The sequence below is a fragment of the Stylophora pistillata genome, chromosome 5 (assembly GCF_964205215.1).
Source record: "Stylophora pistillata chromosome 5, jaStyPist1.2, whole genome shotgun sequence".
Classification (NCBI taxonomy): Eukaryota; Metazoa; Cnidaria; class Anthozoa; order Scleractinia; family Pocilloporidae; genus Stylophora; species Stylophora pistillata.
The window spans coordinates 34,269,721-34,289,099 of NC_142523.1; the positions used below are offsets into that span (position 1 = coordinate 34,269,721).

A 19,379-nucleotide genomic window follows, 5' to 3' on the forward strand; every position below is an offset into this window, starting at 1 on the left:
CCTGTTCGCAGGCTAAGTTAAAGACGTGATCAATGACGTAGAAAGGAGAACTGAAAAACATACGAGCGATCGTAATGGAGTCCGACTCTAGAGATTCGAGTTTTCCTTCTCGCATTAATCGCGGGGGTGATCGAGAGTGCAGACGCTCATGGAACTGAACCATATATGTTTGAGCCTTACGACAGTGAGGCTAGTTCTGACTCCTCGAATGAACCAGATGATGCCGATCCATTCGAGCGATTACAAAACAGACTGGTAAGCGATTTCTCTGAGCTAAAATCTTCGCCTTTTGGCGAAATCTCTTCGTTTGTCACTTCACAAAGTGAAGTGATCGTTAGATTTGAGAAATGCAGCAGTGTTTGGCCTTAAAAATGTAGGACCTCAACTTGATTAGACCGGCATTTGTTTTTAACACAATAAAGCAATTCTTTGACATTCGCTGCACGTGTTATGTAAATCTTAAACTTGCGTAATTCCTCATTCTTTTACTTCTTCTTCACCTTCTTCCACTTGATCCGAATTTTCCTCCTCACTCTGAACCGGGGTGGACGTAATAAACTCTTTGAGTGAAGTGCGTTGTGTGCTTTTACTCTTTACTGGAACGGACGTCTGACAACCTGCCAAGTTATTTTAGCGTGCGGTTTGGTTACTTTCTTCGGAACGGCCAAACTACTGTCACAACAGATTTGTATTTTTATGTATGTTCAAGTGACTACATTTGCCTCTAGCGGTACGACTGCTCCGAAATTGCACAGAGACATCTATCCCTATTTTGGGAGTTTGGGTGCTGACATCTTGAGCTTGGGGTGAGAATGCTACCGATGCAAAACCTAATTGTTCGGTAACTCTCTTTGGAAAGGGAGAGCTGTTCATTTTCTATATGTGCATCGAGGATCTGGAACACGCACCGGGTAAATGAGTTGGGTTATAAGTTTGAAAGAGCTTTTTGCTACATTTTTCATTCAATGAATACAGGTTCATATTTGATATTATATATGCAAGGCTAAAAAGATTAAGAAAAGTTATCAAAATGCTAAAACCAAACGTTTTCGGCTGTTTGTCATCATCAGGGTTGAAAGTGTTGACCGTCTGTACATACATACATATTTTATGTGATTCCCGATGGGAAAAGTTTAGAGACATAAAAATGACTTGTTTGTTCAAACTGGGGTGGAATTGTTGGATCATTAGCCCCTCGACGATCCTACGCTTGTGGAATGTTTCTGCTGAGGGGAGAACACGCCAAGTGAAAGAATGTGATGGATTTTCCCGCAAGTGTTTTGCAGGTTCAGAGGTGTGAGTAGGACAGGTCTATATTTCTTTTACAGGTAATACATACCCTTGCAGCTTTCCGTTTTCTGAATGCTCCACGTAGTTGTTGTCGATTTTGTTTTGATAATCTCGCGCTAGTGTCACGGACTTGTGAAGATGAGAGTTTTTTTTCGTCCTCAAGCCTATGTTTGTTTTTTACAGACGGATTAATATAAAGATTTAAGGGAACAGCATTGTATTTTAGAAAGGGCTTTCATCTTTAAACCCATAGATTTCGCCTGAACCGACTGTTCCTCAAAAGAGTCTGCAGTGAAATAGCGAATGCAGCACAGACGGCTAGAGTTTGTTGGGTTCTCAAAATCGGATCGCGTGTTTTTCACGGCTCTCGTCCATAACCTAGCGAATTTAGGATCTTCGGGTCATTTATGAAGGCTTACACCATCGCTACGCGTATTGGAACATCCACCGGCCACACATCGTTGCGGTATTATTGTATTTTTGGGGCGCGTTTTTTATTGAAGAAATCTCGGTGCTCTTGTGAAAGAAATCTCAACGGAAGTTAAATGAGTTCTCCCTTCTACGTCACTTCCGTTGGGAGGCAAAGCCCTACGCTCGAACCACACGTTGAGAAAAGTTTCAAATTTAAACGAAAACAACAAAAGATTTACCCTTTCTTTCAACAGATTTGTATTACTTAAGTTGTTATCCGTCTTTTCTCAAAAAGTCATCACAGGCGAGAGAGTATCCCTTTAAGCTTGATTTAACAAATGGTGAACGGCATAGCGTATACTATTGAGTTATGGATGCACGCGGAAGGTTGCTAAGCACGAAAGAAACGTAAGAGTCGCACGAGGCGATAGCCGAGTGCAACTCTAGCTTCTTGAGTGCTTAGCAAACCTCCCAAGTGCATCCATAACTCAATAATTCACGCTATGCCGTTCACACTTTGTTTTATAACATAACACTGATACATTGGTGGAACAGAAGTCCTTTTACTGAGCTACATCGCAAAAAAATGTTTTGTGTAGTCTTACATGACAAGAGAAAACAAGCGCGCGAAAATTCATTCATAACAGCTAACTGCACACCAGCAACTCGATAAAGTTTAATCACGCTTTCTGAAATACCGACCAAAATCCTCTTTAATTTATGAGCTCTGAATCCAACAAACGGTGAAAGAGTTCAGCAAAACTATGAACAAACTGTGGTGTTTACCATTTGTTTTATTAACATAACATTGAAACATTGTAACAAGAGTTCCCTTTTATTTAAAAAATCTTACGTGATCAGAAAAAACAAGCGCGCGCGCAAAAATAGAGTTAGCATTTGCTCACGTCAGCAGCATATACCCACTGGAAAATAGTAGATGATGAATTAACCAATCAGAGCGCGCGCTTTGCTTTAGTTATGATATGAATGAAAATGGAAAAATCAATAGACGAAACTTCTAAATATGTCTCTTACGACTTGTTCCTATACCAGTGATGAAAAAGAATAAACTTTCGACAGCACTAACATAACAGCTTTCACAAAAACAGTATTTTCAAATAAAATTGCAGTTTCTGTGCTATCTTTAAGCCCTATAACAAAAGCAACAAAAATGACTGGGATTTGCCACACACGTGCAGTACGAGTAACCATTCTAAGCAACAGGGGCTCTCCCACTTTACGCGAGCGCACTTGCCCTCTTGTGCCAATTCCGTAGTGTCTGTGGAACTATAACTAAAATCCATTCGACCGTCAACCCTATGAAACACAAAACGTTTGTATGTAAGACTGAGAAATTATTACTAATTGTATCATTATAGTGTACACAATGGGGTGAGCAGCGGAGAAGGCAATAAATGCAATGATGTCATTTACTTAAAATTTACAAGTCTTTTTAAAAAAACATGGGCCATCTTATGTCAAAAGCCCTCTGTACATAAGTCTTTCAAAACAATATGTAGCACAGAATTTGAGCTCTATGTAGCTTAATGTATTGAGAGAATTTAACTGTACATACAAAAATCATGGTAATTGTACTTTTCAGCTGTTTATACGCAGCATCAGTGAACAAATAGGAAAGAGGTGAAAAAATAAAATATAAATTAGTGGTCTGCATACACTGATAGAGATGAGATCTACATACAACTTAATGGTACAACAGTCTCTCCTATGGGTACTGAGTAAACTTTATTTAAAACATAGAACTTATTTATAAAGAAGCTACATAGAGAGAATTTATAGTACTGCATGTGGGTCATATGCCCACGAGAGATCTTTTTGATTTATGATGTTTCTTCAGCATTGTTGCCCATATTTAATATAAAATATACATTTCAAGATTTTAAAACCCACAATAGGTTTTTTTTCATTTTGAACATCTAAAATGCAATTCTCCCCACTTATAATTGGTGTTTCATCAATTGATACCTACAGTGTACATGTACTAGTTGATATTTTACTTTCTTCTTTTACACGTAGTTTATCGCTTGCTCATGAACTGATCAATTAGATTAAACAGAAACTAACTACGTTTCTAATAAAACTACATGATTTGTATATTCTGTATAAAAATGGAAATAAAGTGCATAAAGAGGACCTATTGAATCATGTTCATTACTGTTTCAAACCTTTTTCTTTGTCCTTCTTTCTCTTTTCAGCAATGTGGATGATTAAGAAAAGAACAAGGGCTTCAACAACGATACCAATAAAAGGCCACAAAGGGCCCAATGGATCTGTTAAAACAAAACAAAAAAGCAAACAATAAAACAACATGATAACATTGAAAGGTCAAACCATATGTTGAACAAAACCTACGAGAGGCTGTGGGATTCTTTAGGACTGATACTGTAGTATAACTTGCAATCACATGATATGTTGTGCTTAGCCTAAGAAATGCCATCATTCAATTATTATATTTTGAATCAAATGAAAGCAACTGGCATTTCAAGAATCATAATGCTGATAATAATCAAAATAACCTAAATAGTATTAATATAGACACTGATAATTGTAGTGTTACGGATAATACTCAAAATGATGACAACGATAATTATTATAATAATAAATAATGGTAACATGACCAAGTAGATTCCAATTGGGTCTGACTAATCGTACCGGTGATTAACGAAATCAGACAAACATGGAGAAGGAGTCTGATTTGTCAGTCACAGCTGAAAAGTAAAGCTGTAAGTACAAGCATGGTTGTTGCTATGGCTATTGTGATAAATTCTGTGATTGGTGGATATATAAGCTGAGTGGACGTAGAATGATTGGCTGCTTTAGTTGTCTGATTACAGCCAACTGTCTGATTTCACTGCAAAGGAATAATAAGTGAAAAATAAAACAACAAATGCACTGATCCCATTTAAGGAAATTGCAATGACTATGATCACACTAATAATAATGATAATAATAACAACATTACCTCTGTGCTACTACATGTAAATGCAGCTGACAGTGATAAATCTGAGGAAACTTAAACATAAATGTACATGTAAACCATTTGCTACCTTTCTATAATATCAAGAAATGAATAGATATTCTAGTCTTCTCGGATAAGGACGAATAAACCGTAGGCCCTGTCTCCTGCAGGGTTAGGGGTAGGAGACGTTAATTTACCACGCACAAGATAACTGTGTGGTGGATGTTCTCCCATGGGATGGGATGGGTGGCATGTATTTCTAGGGGGCGTAATCAGCCTCAACAACCCGAGTTAAAATAAAGTTACCTGTACCTACTACCATGACATAATCCTTTCATCCCTAACGGTGACTTAAGCATCTACACATAGAATGTAATTTCTCCAAGCTTACAAGACCACCTTGAATCAAACATCAAGGTGACGAGAATTAAGGAAATGATCACCAACTAAAGAGTTTCTTGATTTTTCGACAAATTCTCCTCCTCAGTAAAAGAGGAAATATATACAGAAGAGAATGAAGAATCTAGATGTTGTCGGTGTTGGGGTACAAAGTACGTCACAGTAATCTCGTGAGTGCTTTCTTTAACGCCCCTTGCTTAACCAAATTAACTAATTAATAGATGCAGGAGACGGGACCTACGGTTTATTCGTCCTTATCCGAGAAGACTAGAATGTCTATCCATTTCTTGATATTATAGAAAGGTAGCACATTCTCCTCAGTTTTTTTTAAGACCTTGAGTGTTGGTCCGGCCGGGGCTCGAACCATCGACCTTGACCTCCCGCACAACAGTCCAGCGCTCTAACCAATTGAGCTAGCCAGGAGGCGGTTAGGCATTTACCCTGGTTTACAAGGAAAAAATGGTAAATACAGATCGACATGCCATCTATGTACAGTATATGTAATGTAAAAATTGGGCCATTGAAATTTCACCAGGACACTGTGCTGGGTAGCCTTAAAATTTTGTGATCTCTAAAGCTGAATGAACCTTCCCAGGTATGCTGTACCAAGGAAAATGTCTCACTCGACCAAATGCTTTCCCTTCAACTCCCAGAAGTGACTGCAATGTAACCTCTCCATACAAATTTAAATCTCAGTCTATTCAGCCAACAACTGAAGCAAGATGTTTTTTCCTTCTCATGACAAGAGTTAAACAACAAATATTCTGGGATCACTAGGTTCATACAAAGCAATTTATCAGTTTAAAGGTGTTAGCTATGATGTAATTATAACAAATTTTCTGAACTAGCTATGATGAGAGATTTACATTTCTAATCAGAGAATCAGATGCTGATACAGGTATTTCTAGAAATAAATTATAAAACTGTGTTTTCATCATGGGTACTTTACTTTCTATTCAATAATGGTATGGCTGTTGGCAATCAGAGTACTTTATTTTTTGTTTAATAATGGTATGGCTGTTGGCAGTCAGGGTACTTTTTTTTTTGTTTAATAATGGTATGGCTTTTAACAAGCAGGGTATTACAGAATTGATTGAATGCTTATTAGCCCAAGCAGATTCTTAGTGGCCATACAAAATGTACAATGCAGCTCTTTTACCCCTTTAAACTCCCGTGAGTGATTAAGACAGAACTTTCTCTCCACAGTATCAAATGAATACAAAATCACACTGACAAGTCATGAGAAGAAAGAAAAATATCAATAAGGGGATTATTAGTCGATCCAATACTAAATTCGCCGAAGTAACAGCTAGCAGAAGAATTGAATGGCAGACAGTAACAAGAATTACTTATAAGGTCTTGCAATAGTTCATTGTACTTACTCTTAATAACTGTGTAATCTGTAACGTTGTACTCCTTAATATGCCTCAGCTTTACTTCCAAAAGGCAGGTGTACTTTCCCCCGTCTTGGACACCAACCTTTATAAGATTCAGAGGGGCTAAAAAGTCCTGTTTCACATCTGGATCTGGATTCCGCACACTCTGCAACAACTTCCCATCTTTAAACCAGGAAATCCTCTTCAGTGGGGTGCTGTTTTCATTTCCTCTTCTAGTTAGGTCGCAGAAGATTATAATGCCGTCATCTGGATTAAGAACACTGGAAACTGAGACTTTTATTATTGGAATTTCATTTCCTGAAATGCAAGAATGTGTAAACTATTACATGAAGATTGTAGTGGCCGACACAAGCGAAGCAAAATTTCGACAACTATGAGTTTCGCAAATGAAGACACACTATGATGCGAGGATATATTTTACGGACAAGCCTTGAATCGTTTTATTTAACGTAGTCGTGGTATCCAAGTACTTATCATCAACTGAAATATGAATTTATAAGGAAGAAGCTCAGCTAAATGCGAATAGACAAACCAACATTCCAAAGATTCCAATATAGAGGCAAGATGCGAAGCTAGCTAAAAACTCAAACAAACTCACAAACGAACTATATATAAGCTCAAGGAAAGGAACATTAGCACTCACATAACACTCCCGCTTGTAAGAATTGAACCAAAACAAACTTCAATATAAGGTAGGTATTCGGAAGCGAAACGGGAAATCCAAACAGACACTTTTACTCTAACACAGAAAACTGTAGTCTTACGGTAAATATGACAACAACCATTAAGCAAACCGCCAAATGATAAACTAAAAACTTCAACTACTCTCCTCTAAAAATCACACACGTCAATGTTAAAAAAGGGTCCGTGTGATTTGCTTACGATATTACTTCGTAATCTCAAAGCACGCACACACGAGTCGCGCGTGCACAAGTTTGTTAACGTCTTCTTAACAGTAGGCAAAAGGCGTGGCAGCCGTTACAAAGATGAAGATTATTGGCCAAAAGCTCAAGCATCAGGTGGATAGATTTTTCTGTTAACAAATACAATTTGTTTCCCAGTTGGAAGGGAGATGGCTTATAGAAATATTTTGCTGCAAAAGGATTTTTATAAAAAGGTGCTTTACCATTTAAGATGAGGGCATAACTTTTTGACGATCACTCACCCTACATGTAAATTGCACATTCAAAGTGAAAAATAACAGGAACTTTGACTCTGAACAATGGCAAGTAACCACACTACAACTTAACAGCTCATCCTATTCTCAGTGGTTTAAAGGAGATAGCAGTAGTGTTTTTCCCCTCAATAAGATGCCAGTCTTCAGAAAAGTTACCCCCATCCCTTGCATTTCCTTCTGTTTTCTGACAGTTTATTTTTACTCAATTCTATACTATGTGGATAGACACGACATACATAATAGACTTATTTATGCTGTGAGAGTACAAAGTAGTGAAATTTCATCTGAAATGCACAGACTTACTTGTAATAACACTAACACTAAAGCCATGCCTCTTTGGTAAGCTTACACTTTTCGCAAAAGCATGGCATTCATAGCTTCCAAGATCACCGTACTGGCTGTCATCCTGAATTGTTACATTCTTCAAAGTCATGGTAGTGTACAATTTAATGTTTCCTCCTACAACGAAAGCAATTAACTTGTTTGCAGGAGGAGAAGAATATGGCTTTGTACTGTACAGATTATAGAGGGGGAGGGGAGGGGGAGGGGAGGGGGAGGGGAGGGGGAGGGGAGGGGGAGGGGAGGGGGAGGGGGAGGGAAGGGAAGGTGGAGGGAAGAGGAGGGGAGGGGAGGGGGGTCCTGATCCCATTCCAGGCACAAATTGATAAAAAATTATCATGGCATCAAGTATCCAAGAAAGGAAAAGTTCAAATCTCTCTTGTTATATGTGCGAGGTTTCAGGAAAATCTTGATGTTCTGACAAACTTAAGGAAATAAAATTCATGGGTCACATATGATTCAGGAGGGAAATCATGACTCAACCTCGTTCACACTATTTATGACGATTTTAAGAATCCTGCTTTGGGAGTAAAGTCTGAGATCCAGAGGTTGTTTTGTTTTGTTTTGCTTTGTTTTCTAGAGCCAGATACATTATCTGTAATACAAAGATATACTCACTTATATTCTCTGTTCTTTGATTAAACAAAAATCTATCCCCCTCTAACTTTCTGTATTGGTTAAGATCATCTCTCCTATGAAACTCTATTCTATCTGGTTGAAGTTTACCAGATGCATCAAATGCAATGCAAGTAACGCTTGCTGAGGTGTACTGTGGTGGGTAGATGTTCTCTGGGAAAGGTTCTATAATTGCAAATGGTGGTTCCCCTGGAAAAGAAAGAAAAAAAAAAAAGAAAAAGAAAAAATGTACACTTACATCTATTAAACTGCAGGAACTGCATATACATGTATATTTGTATCTATAAATGAGAAACTGGGGTGCTTTTCTGCATGGGGCCGGACAGATGTTAATTTGAAGCTGTAATAGATTTTTGCCCATATTGTACCTTACGAAGCTGTAACGCACAATGTAACCATACCTAAGCTATCTCTAATTGATATTTAAAAGATTGTAAGCCAAAGTGCACAAGTAGATCACTCTAAATAGTTCACACTGCTTTTTGTTGAAGTTCGAATAACGCGCATAAAAATTTCTAGATCATTCCGTTATCAGGTATTGTTATTTAGTAACTGCCCAAACACAGATCCAAAAACAGTAACATCGCAAGTTGTGTCATTTTCAATGACAATTTTTTTAAAAATCGTCCCTGCCACACTGAAACCATGTATTTTAATCCATCATGACATGAAAAGTTTGAGCAAGACTATAGCAACGCTTTGACAAAAAAATATTGCGATCTCAGAATTCCAGCACAGCAAAAAAATGTGATTTTCAAATTAGTATATCTTAAAGTCTATGTAATGGCGTAAAAATTCTTAGCGCATGAAAACAGTCTTAAATTTCACAAATACGACCTCAAACATCTTTCACTTCCAAATTCATGTATACGATCTTAAGGCCAACGAGCTACTGAAATTTCGTAGAACAAACAACACAATTACGTATGTGGTGATAGTACTCAGTCACGCTTTTAGATTTTTTCGATCAGTTCATCCTAAACTTTTAAAACTTCAAAATCAACATATAAGATTCAAGACACCACCTGCCATTTGTAACCACAAAAAAAGAAAAAAAAAAAACTGCGAGGTTTTCGCTAGAGAAAGCTCGTAAAATGCATCGAGAGATCGAAATTTATTCGTACATTACGACAGTTATACGCTCACAAAGCTTCAAAGAAATTGAAAAACAATGCTGATATGAGATCGCAAATCATCTGGACGAAAGCTTCGGTTCTCTTCAAAGGTTTCAACCTCAGGTGAGGTGAATGCACTGATTTAACTTCACCAACACATCCACTGTGCTGAAAGTAATTTTTCTCTATTAACAGAACATACTTCCTTTCAAATCTTTATTTTGATCGGACATCTTGTAGATTTGACCGGACATTAATTAGCATTATTATACATTGTAGTCACCATCTATCTTCTCATTGGCTAAACGCCTACAGTTAATTCTGGGAAACAGCGCAACCTACAGATCATTCACTAATCTGTACCTACAGATTAGTGAATAATCTGTAAGTTGCGCGCGCAATACGTGATTTCCGGTGGAGCAATGTCAAGTTCACGGACACCGAGGTAAGAATGGCTTCTCCATTCGCTTCATCGACCCAGGGAGAAATTGAGAAATTACTTGAAGATAAAGATTCGGAAAATACTAAAAGAATGTATGATGAATCAATTATTGGATTCGGTTTTTGTGATACCCGGAATAATCAAGGTCTCGGTTAGTGTTATCAGCCTCAGCCTTCGGCCTCATCTGATAACACTTACCTCGACCTTGATTATTCCGGATATAACAAAAACTTCATTAAAATTATTAAGCATGATAAAATTCACTAGAATAATGATTTTCAAGAACTGAAATTAATTTTTTTATTTCATTACCAGTCTTGAGCATGAACACTTCATTATGCAGTTTTTCTTCATGATACTGCACGGAAACTCTCCACTGAAGTATTTTTTTCGTTCGATATCAGTACTTTATAGTAAACTGATATGCTGGGAAAAAATAAAAGCAATGTCTTACGTCCTGTTTCCTTATTTGGTTATAAATAAACCTATGCAAGCCCTGAAGGTCACGCCAGAAAGACTGGATTAATTGCAGCGTAGCACAAGTCACGACGACACTCTGGGGACACTAAGAACCACAATTCTGACCGGATGGCCAATGCAGAAAGATCAAGTACCAATCAAGATCCGGGAGTAATAGTCTTACCGCGACGAACTTTCAGTACACAATGGTGTTCTTTTCAAAGGCTCGAGAGTAGTCATCCCCGGCTAAGTTACTGAGACCTGAAGTCAAATCCAGAAGTCATTCCAGGCATTTAGGAGTAGAAGCTTGCCTGCGTAAAGCTAGAGACACTGTACTCTAGCCTGGTATGAAGGCAAAAGGGAGTAACCAAATCAAACAATGTTCAATTTGCAACGAATTTCAAGCTAAAAATCAGAAGCTTTTAATGCAAAGCCATGAACTTCCTAACCGCCCGTGGAGTTGAGTAGCTGCTGACCAGTTCAGATTTCAAGACAAAGAATACATCGTGCTTGTTGACTACCACTCAGATTTCAAGGAGTGCCAAGATTGGAGGAAAACACTTCCAGTTCCGTGATTGAATTATTCTAAGGAACAGTTCAGCCGACACAGCATTCCAGACACACTAACTACTGACAACGCTCCTCAGTTTACAAGCCATGAGTTCCATCAGTTTTCAGTCGATTAGGAGTTCACTCACGTATCGTCTTCCCCGCATCATCGCAGATCCAACGGAAAGGCAGAGTCTGCTGTGAAAATTTTCAAGTCTTTGTTCAGAAAACCTCTCAACGACAACAAAGACCCGTAGTTAGCCCTATCGAACCAACGCAACACACCAACAGAGTCCCTCGAAAGTAGCCCTGCACAGACATTGATGTCTAGACGCACCATAACCTTACTACCCTTAACTTCTAACCTACTGCACCCCAAGATTCCAGAAAATGTTAATGCAGAGCTTAATTTGAAAAGGCAAAAGGCTACGTGGTACCATGACCGCACGTCGCGCACCCTACCAGAATTACAAGTTGGGCAAGACATAAGAGTGGCATCTCTTCAGAGGAATCAAAGGTGGAAAACCAGCACCTGTATTGAGAAGTTTCAGACAGGTCCTATGTAGTAAAAACTAGTTCAGACAATCAAATATTACGTCGAAATCGGGAATTTCTCAAGCCAGCTGCACAACCATTAGCAGAACAGCACAAACTAGTTGAAAGCAGTGATAGCCAGCTTTCAAAGAGTGTAAACCAGCCTTCAAAGCGAGATGTCAATTCAGCTAATCATGAACCGAAGCCAATATTGACACCACAAACTGTTCCATTGAAGAAAATTCGTACCAGAGTTGTAAAGCCACCCTCGAGGTTCAGTGACCTTGTTGAGTAGTTTATCGTATGAAAATTGACTTCAGCTCAAGCGAACTCGAAGTCTTCATCAGTTAGAAAAACTGACTATTGGACAGTAACTTTAATAAGGAATTTTGACTTTCAGTCCTGTATGAAGTTCCATTTGTTTTGGTTTGTCCTTTTTTTAAGTTTTGTTTTAGTCATCTCCTTTTCAATTTGAACACATTTAATTTATGTTCATATGTTTACTTTTGGAAGTTAGCTTACCCCAAAAGAAGGGAGATGTTAGGATAAGTTGTCCTACTTCACTTGTCACGTTTCATGTTTCCTTATTTGGTTATGAATAAACCGGTCCGAATGGTTTATTCATTACTATTTTAACCTTTTTTACTTGTGAAAACAAGACGTAAACTCGAGCAATTTAAATGTTAATGAATAAACACTTGGCGACGCGCTGTCTGGCTCGTCAAGACTTCATTTCCTCACGAAATATTCATTACAGGTGTTGGCGACCTGAAATTCAGCCTATAATTTCGCAAACAGTTTGAAAAAAAAATCCTTTCCCCGAAAATGTTTTGTCCAGTCTAAGTTTATCCTTTATTAAAAATACTTTTACGAGTTGCTATCGCAGACTATAATTTATTCATCGCTAGTTCAACTTCACGTGCAGATTATTATCTCCTGCTCATATGTCATTCGCGCACACCTTGTTTTACATCAAACGTTTTCAGAGTTGACCAAACATACCAAAACTTAATAAAATCGCTTGGGTTTTTCTTCGCCTTCACAATTGAAAAAAGTACCGTTATCTTGAAAGAACACAAAGTGACAGCCAATATTTGCAACGTGACCGATCGACGAAAAGCGTTTGTTTTGTTTTTCTTGTGCATTCATCTGGCATCTGCTTAAAGGCAATTAATACTATTGAAATTATTACGTAGTCATTAAATAAAACTTGTTTTATAAATGATTTGAACAGGCCACTAGATAACATTAAACTATAAGTGGTGTTTTGACCAACCTTTGCCGTTGTAAAGGGCATTACCGTGCGAGACTTGAGGGTACATATATCAAATGCGAACAGCATTTCGTGATGCACGCAATGCATTAAAGGGCGATCTATTTGCAATACCTCTGCCCTCTGCTTTATGAGTTACCATTCCAATATAGCTCAGACAATCTGTGTCGGTGAAATGTTCGGACATCATGTCCGATCATAATGTGAAATTGGCCGGACATATTCAAAATTTTGTCGGTAAATGTCCGATGACCGACTGTTATTTCCAGCTCTGCATTCAGTAAACCGGCATGTTTTTGTCGCTTTCCTCCCAAGTTTCATTTGCACAATGAGATTTTTTTCGGAACCTCTCGCATGACAGGTAAATTTTCTTCGTAGCTACCACTATATTATTATAGGGTTCTTAATACACATTTACCCTTACCTGGAGCCTTCACTGTTGCAAAAATTGTGAGAAACAGAGGAATAATCTTTTCTAAAACGGCCATGGTGTTCGCAGCACCTAAATCTATCTTTCAGCTTTTCATTAACCTTGGCAGCAGTTAAAACTCCCGGCAGACTTGAAATTGAGGCTGTTTGACGCAACAGGCCTGTGCGGAGGTGTGTTGTCGTCTGAGTAATAAATATGTATATGCGCTCGTTGGAAATACGATTACTTTATTCTAGAAACGAGAATCTTTAAATTGCACTGATGTAGTCGCGATAAAGTCCATCGAGATAAGTCTTTTCTTTTGTAAGAAGGAAAATATCTCGCCCAAGAAACCTCACAAACTTTTGATTCAAAGTAAAGGAAATGTGAACAAAAGCGTCGAAATTTAACTGACATGCATAAAGCGAAATGGAGTCTGGATATCCATGTTGAACTTACCCTGCGGAAGCTACCCTCGAGCTTGTGATGATGACTATAAAATGTCGTTAATTTACAAATCGTAATATTTGAGACCTTTCGTTTCCAGCAATTTATCAAGATGACGTGACAACAGGCTCGTACAAGCCCTGCGTTTTCCTAATATGGCATATGAAGTCCATTGCAACGCCAGGTCGTCATGACTACGTGTTTTTTTTTTGTTTTTTTTTTTAATCTGACTGCATTTTGAGCGAATCGGGCTGGGAGATTTTCTTCTCTGATTTTTGCGAAGTTATTTAAAATCAAGGAGAGTAACAGAGAGTGTTGACCGAAAATGGCTTCAATTCAAGAAGGTTAGTGGATTTTTGTACTGTTATTGCCGTTTTTCTTTTTTTAAGTTCATTTTTTTGCCGAAAGAAAACTTTTTTTCTCCTCATTAATTGCACGTTTGGTTTTTTTTCTCAGGAGAGATCCAGGCTACTAAAGAACAGGTAAATTCAACATTTGTGCAGTTTGTCGTGACAAGCTGAAGTATCATTTCCTACAGCTTTTTTTTTTAGATAAGGTTTAAGCACGTCAGTTTCTTGTAATTCTAGTGCGCTTGCATGCAGAAACGTGTATTGCGTGTTCCAAGCACATCCGTATCGAATAGCAGCCGTGGTCTTTTGGTTCCTGTCACGAATCACTAGTGGTGGTTAAAGATTGTAATCGGATTATATTCGGTCATTTTCGTGTCGAACAAGGTAAAGCAGTCAACGCTAAGGAAATAAGTGTCGTGCACAGGTCTTAGATCACGAATTAAGAAACAATGACGAATGTTTGACAGTTTAGGTTTGTGGTCGGATGTACGTATCTAGGGCGTTTACTTGTGATAGCAATAAAACTAAGTAACTTTGTAACATTAAGAAAGACTGATGACAACGGTTGTGATGAGCTAAAGTATGACTGTAATAAAGTGAAGAAAACGACCGATACAGTCCTAAGTGTTTGTTGAACCATCTAGCGCGGACATATTCCTAACGCAGTGGAAAATTCCTCAAAACAGTTTGTAACTGGTTTTCAAACAAAGCTATTGAAAAAAAATTATTTTCGCAAGACTTAGCCGAGAACGAGGTCTGTAAGATAGTTTGTTTCTTAACCTTTCTTTGAATGCAAAAGTTCGCTAATGAGTCAGCGATATGCGGCAGGTTGTAAAAAGTAAGGTGGAAATTAAATTCTTTGTGGCATTTTCAGCCCACAGAATGCTAGGTGACAGCCCCTTAGCAGAGCGCTGCGGAAAAAGCGAAGAAAAAAGGTAAAAGAAAGAGATCATGCAGCGGATAATACTGTAACACAAAATCACCTCCAGTAATGGGCGTAAACTTCCGGTCACCAGTCGTTGGACCAAGATTATGTCTCTGTTAAGTCTTCTAAAGACATTAAAGGAAAATTCTAACTAACTACTTTCCCCTTTACCAAAGTCTCTGCTTTCCAATTCACAAATTCTTTCCCTTTCATGCAAAATCTTCGGGGTTTTCTTTTTCAATGCTAAAGCCGGTGTTTAATTTTCTTTTTTCACATTTTTCAAAATCTTCTAGTCAGCCATCCTGGAAAGACAATCTAAAGATTAAGGTTATTGATGCTGTATGGCTAAGGAATAGGGACACTTGGTGGGTGCTTATATGGACATTAAAGAATTTTTCCGGTTCAACCCTGTTTCAGAAAGAGATATTTCATGTACCTAAATGTAGTTTCTATTGCATTTATGTCGCTTGAATTTTCTCCTCATAAATAATTCTTTATATAATTGTTTCCAATTTTTACGGTATCTTTTAAAAGGATGAGACCTGCAATAAGTGTTAAAGGCATTCCGGCCGCTTGGCGTTAGAGCACTGCGAATATTTCCCCAACTGTATTTGATTATTATGTCTTGTTTTAACTCACTAATAATTTTATTGCATTTAATTTGTATGACAACTGTACGTATCTTTTAGCTTATAATGTAGTAGACTAATGCATGGCTTATAACCCCAATAGTATTGTAGTAATGAAATCTCTTTAGTTTATTGTAAAATCTCTTTAGTTTATTGTGGTAATGAAACTTCTTTAGCTTGCAATGTGTAGTATTTACTCATTTATTACTAATACCCGCCAAGACTAGCTAATGCTATATGCGGGTTCTGTAAATTTGCTTTTAATGTTCTATAAAATAACAATAAACAAGAAAACAAACAAACCACAGCATGCTCTAATATTTCACAATTATTCGCCGAAGGCGAGGTGAATATCGTCGAATAATCCCCGAGACAAAGTCGAGGGGATTAATCGACAATATTTACCGAACCTCAGGCGAATAATTGTTTTAGTATAATTTCAGAACTGAGCAACAGAGAAATTTCTAAAATCATAATATTTTAGTAACATTTATTAACATTTTATTTTAACATGTTATATAAGCCGCGTGGAGCGGTGTATATAGCGTCATATAAGGAACCGCTTAACCAATCAGATTGCTGGAAACTCTTTGCTCAGCTCTGAGGTTATACTAAAATTTTGTAATACAAGGATCTAACAAAAACTGCTGAAGACCAGAAGAAGGAAATGGAAAATCTTCAACAGCAAATTGCGTGTCTATAGGCTTAACCTAAGCTAAAGTAATGTACGAAGTGGTACCGCCTCCCGGTTAGCTCAATGGATAGAGCGCTGGACTGTTGTGCGGGAGGTCGAGGATTCGAGCCCCGGCCGGACCAAGACTCAAGGTCTTAAAATAATTGAGGAGAATATGCTACCTTTCTATAACATCAAGAAATGGTTAGATATTCTAGTCTTCTCGGATAGGGACGAATAAATGGAGGTCCCGTCTCCTACCGGTTAGGGGTAGGAGACGTTATTTCCCACGCACGAGATTACTGTGTGATGGATGTCCTCCCCTGGGGTGTGATGGGCGGGTTAGGATTGATTGTAAAGCGCTGTTGATCTGTCATTGTAAATAGCGCTCTATAAGTGATAAACTGTTGTAAATTGTAAATTGTACTGGAGATCAGTTTTTGCAAAAACTTAAAATTCTGAGACGTCCTCGGAAGTGTTCGAGTGTCTCCTGATATAATATGGTCTTTTGCTGAGGTTCATTACATAGCGCAAGAGATAGGGTTGCATCAGAACTCTTCGGGATATCATTCGGAGTTTTCGGAACATCTTCGCAAGTATTCGGGTGTCTCTAAATATGATTGGGTCTCAGGCTAAATCATAGTATATAGCGCAATGGTTATTGTTGCATCTGAACTTGGGGATGTCATCGGAAATTTTGGAAATATCTTCGGAAGTGTTCGGGTGTCCCCGGATATGATCGAGTAACTTAAAAAAACTCATACGTCCTTGGAATTTTTAAAACGTCCACGAAAACCTATGTGCGTCTTCGGGTACAATCGGGGCCTCAAGCTTATTGTATTGGAGAGCGTAAGAGATAGGGTTGCATCAGAACTTCTTGGGATTTCAGAATTTTTTGGAACATCCTCGGAAGTCTTCGGGTATCTTTGGATATGATTAGGTCCCTTAAGATAAATCCCACGCTTTTGCGGCCAGTTTGAATAGACAGTAGGTTTTATTCCGCGGTTTCTCCAGATTTTTTTTAATTTGCCTCAAACATTGGACAATGATAACTCTTATAAACTACAATTTAGTTTTCAGAAGAGACTTAAATACAAACTTGTTTTGAAATTAGATCAGTGTTTAAGGTTTTTCGTCTCCTTTGATGCAAGACGTGGTAACTAAACATTTCTTCTTTCCACTGCAGGGCTTCAAAAGTAGCTTTGGCAGAACATGAACTCACCACTTTTGAACTTGATAAGAAAGTTATTCGGCTAGCTCTGTGATTGTCAAGTTTAATAAAACAATATAATTTATACGTATGATGCACGATCCTCGCAGTAGATAGCGCTATTTATGCAATAGCGAAAATCAGACCTGAAAAAAATCAGGCCTGTACGGGACTCGAACCACTGACCTCTGCGATACTAGTGCAGCGCTCTACCAATTGAGCTAACAAGCTAACTGGGAGCAGGCCGTTAAGTTGATTCCCAATAAACCCGCGAAAGTGATAAATGAGATGCAATGAATATATGAAGTTCATATATTTTTGAACTGCGGTATTAGATACGTATGATGCACGATCCTCGCAGTAGATAGCACTATTTATGCAATAGCGAAAATCAGACCTGAAAAAAATCAGGCCTGTACGGGACTCGAACCACTGACCTCTGCGATACTAGTGCTCTACCAACTGAGCTAACAAGCCAACTGGGAGCAGGCCGTTAAGTTGATTCGTAATAAACCCGTGAAAGTGATAAATGAGATGCAATGAATATATGAAGTTCATATATTTTTGAACTGCGGTATTAGTTTTCAGAAGAGACAATGAATATATGATCCCCCTCTGTTCCCCCTAAAGACTTTGTGAACCCCTTAAAATCCTCCGCGCCCTCCCCTGGTGATATATAGTAACGGGTCCTTAGGCGAGGGAAAGATTGGGATGAGTCTGGTGTCGCTCTGAGGTGATATGGTGTGACCATTACTTTGACCGAGAACGACAGGTTTTAATGTTACACCTGATTGTCTGACTGCTTCAGTCCCCACGTTGACTTATTTCATGTCTCACTTATCCACAGAGTTCGTCAAAAAAGCGACACACAAATAAACGGAAATATCATACAGATAAATTTTCTTTTTTTGAAATGACCCTGTCAAAAAAAATAAGCATTTTGGTTAACATTCGACTCCTTAAATAAGGTACGAGGTTATCCTTTTTCAGCCTGTTACTTACCAACGTTGTTGGGCTCGTAACCTTTTAGAGGACTGATGTGAATTCATTAATGGCAACGACATTGTTTAACACGTGCGTAACTGTTCTAAACCTTTTAGCTTAAGAGTTTATAAGAACTTTTTGAATGAAACATTCTTTCCCATTTTAAATTGTAGGGCCTGGAATACGAAAATTTCTGATGAACAAAAAGAAAGAGTGAGTGATAATGTTAATTAGAAAATGTTGTTATTCCTTATGAGATTAGAGACTACTCGTTATTGATCGCAGTGGAGGGGAAATTTGGGAGATCACATTATTTTTCAGGAGGACGGAGAAGGAGTCAGTCGTCGCTAGAAGACTGTTAAAGTAGGGACGATCAAAAATTGACTGCCAAAGAGGGGGCTCACTGATATACTAAGGCCTCAGAGGGGAGGGGGTGGGGTTACCTTCTATAACGTCTGCCGAGTCTGCTGTAATACCAGCATGTGATTTTTTAAATTTTTAAATTATGTCGTTCAGTACCCAGTTTTAGCTTAAGAACTTTTGACACGCCCCCTGAGATCTGATGTCATCCGTGCTTTAGCGCGGCCGTAATTCATTTCATCATAAGCAACAGCATAATAAAGCAACGTAGTTAATCATTAACGCTGTTGCTTGTAAGCAACAACGTAATAAAGTAAGTTTACTTAAGCGCAAAGGAATAAGTAAATTTTTTTACGACACGGCATCGGGAGCGAAACATCCTGGTTAGTTT

General features: G+C 38.2%; 2 protein-coding genes across 3 annotated transcripts in view; one reads left to right on the forward strand and one right to left on the reverse strand.

The window, feature by feature from the left end:
- LOC148731602 (cell adhesion molecule Dscam2-like) overlaps window positions 1–8,836 on the reverse strand; it is a 94,380-nt gene extending 85,544 nt beyond the window's left edge. Inside the window, exons 1-3 of the mRNA XM_088759351.1 lie at window positions 8,612–8,836; window positions 7,958–8,113; window positions 6,463–6,774 (exon numbers count right to left, since the gene is read on the reverse strand). Coding sequence (XP_088615477.1) covers window positions 6,463–6,774; window positions 7,958–8,087 — 442 coding nt within the window. The 5' untranslated portion in view covers window positions 8,088–8,113; window positions 8,612–8,836. The remainder of the gene's footprint in view (window positions 1–6,462; window positions 6,775–7,957; window positions 8,114–8,611) is intronic.
- The window catches only part of LOC148731599 (sorting nexin-5-like), a 221,112-nt gene that overhangs the window by 101,151 nt on the left and 100,582 nt on the right, over window positions 1–19,379 (forward strand). The gene's annotated exons all lie outside the window — the stretch shown is intronic.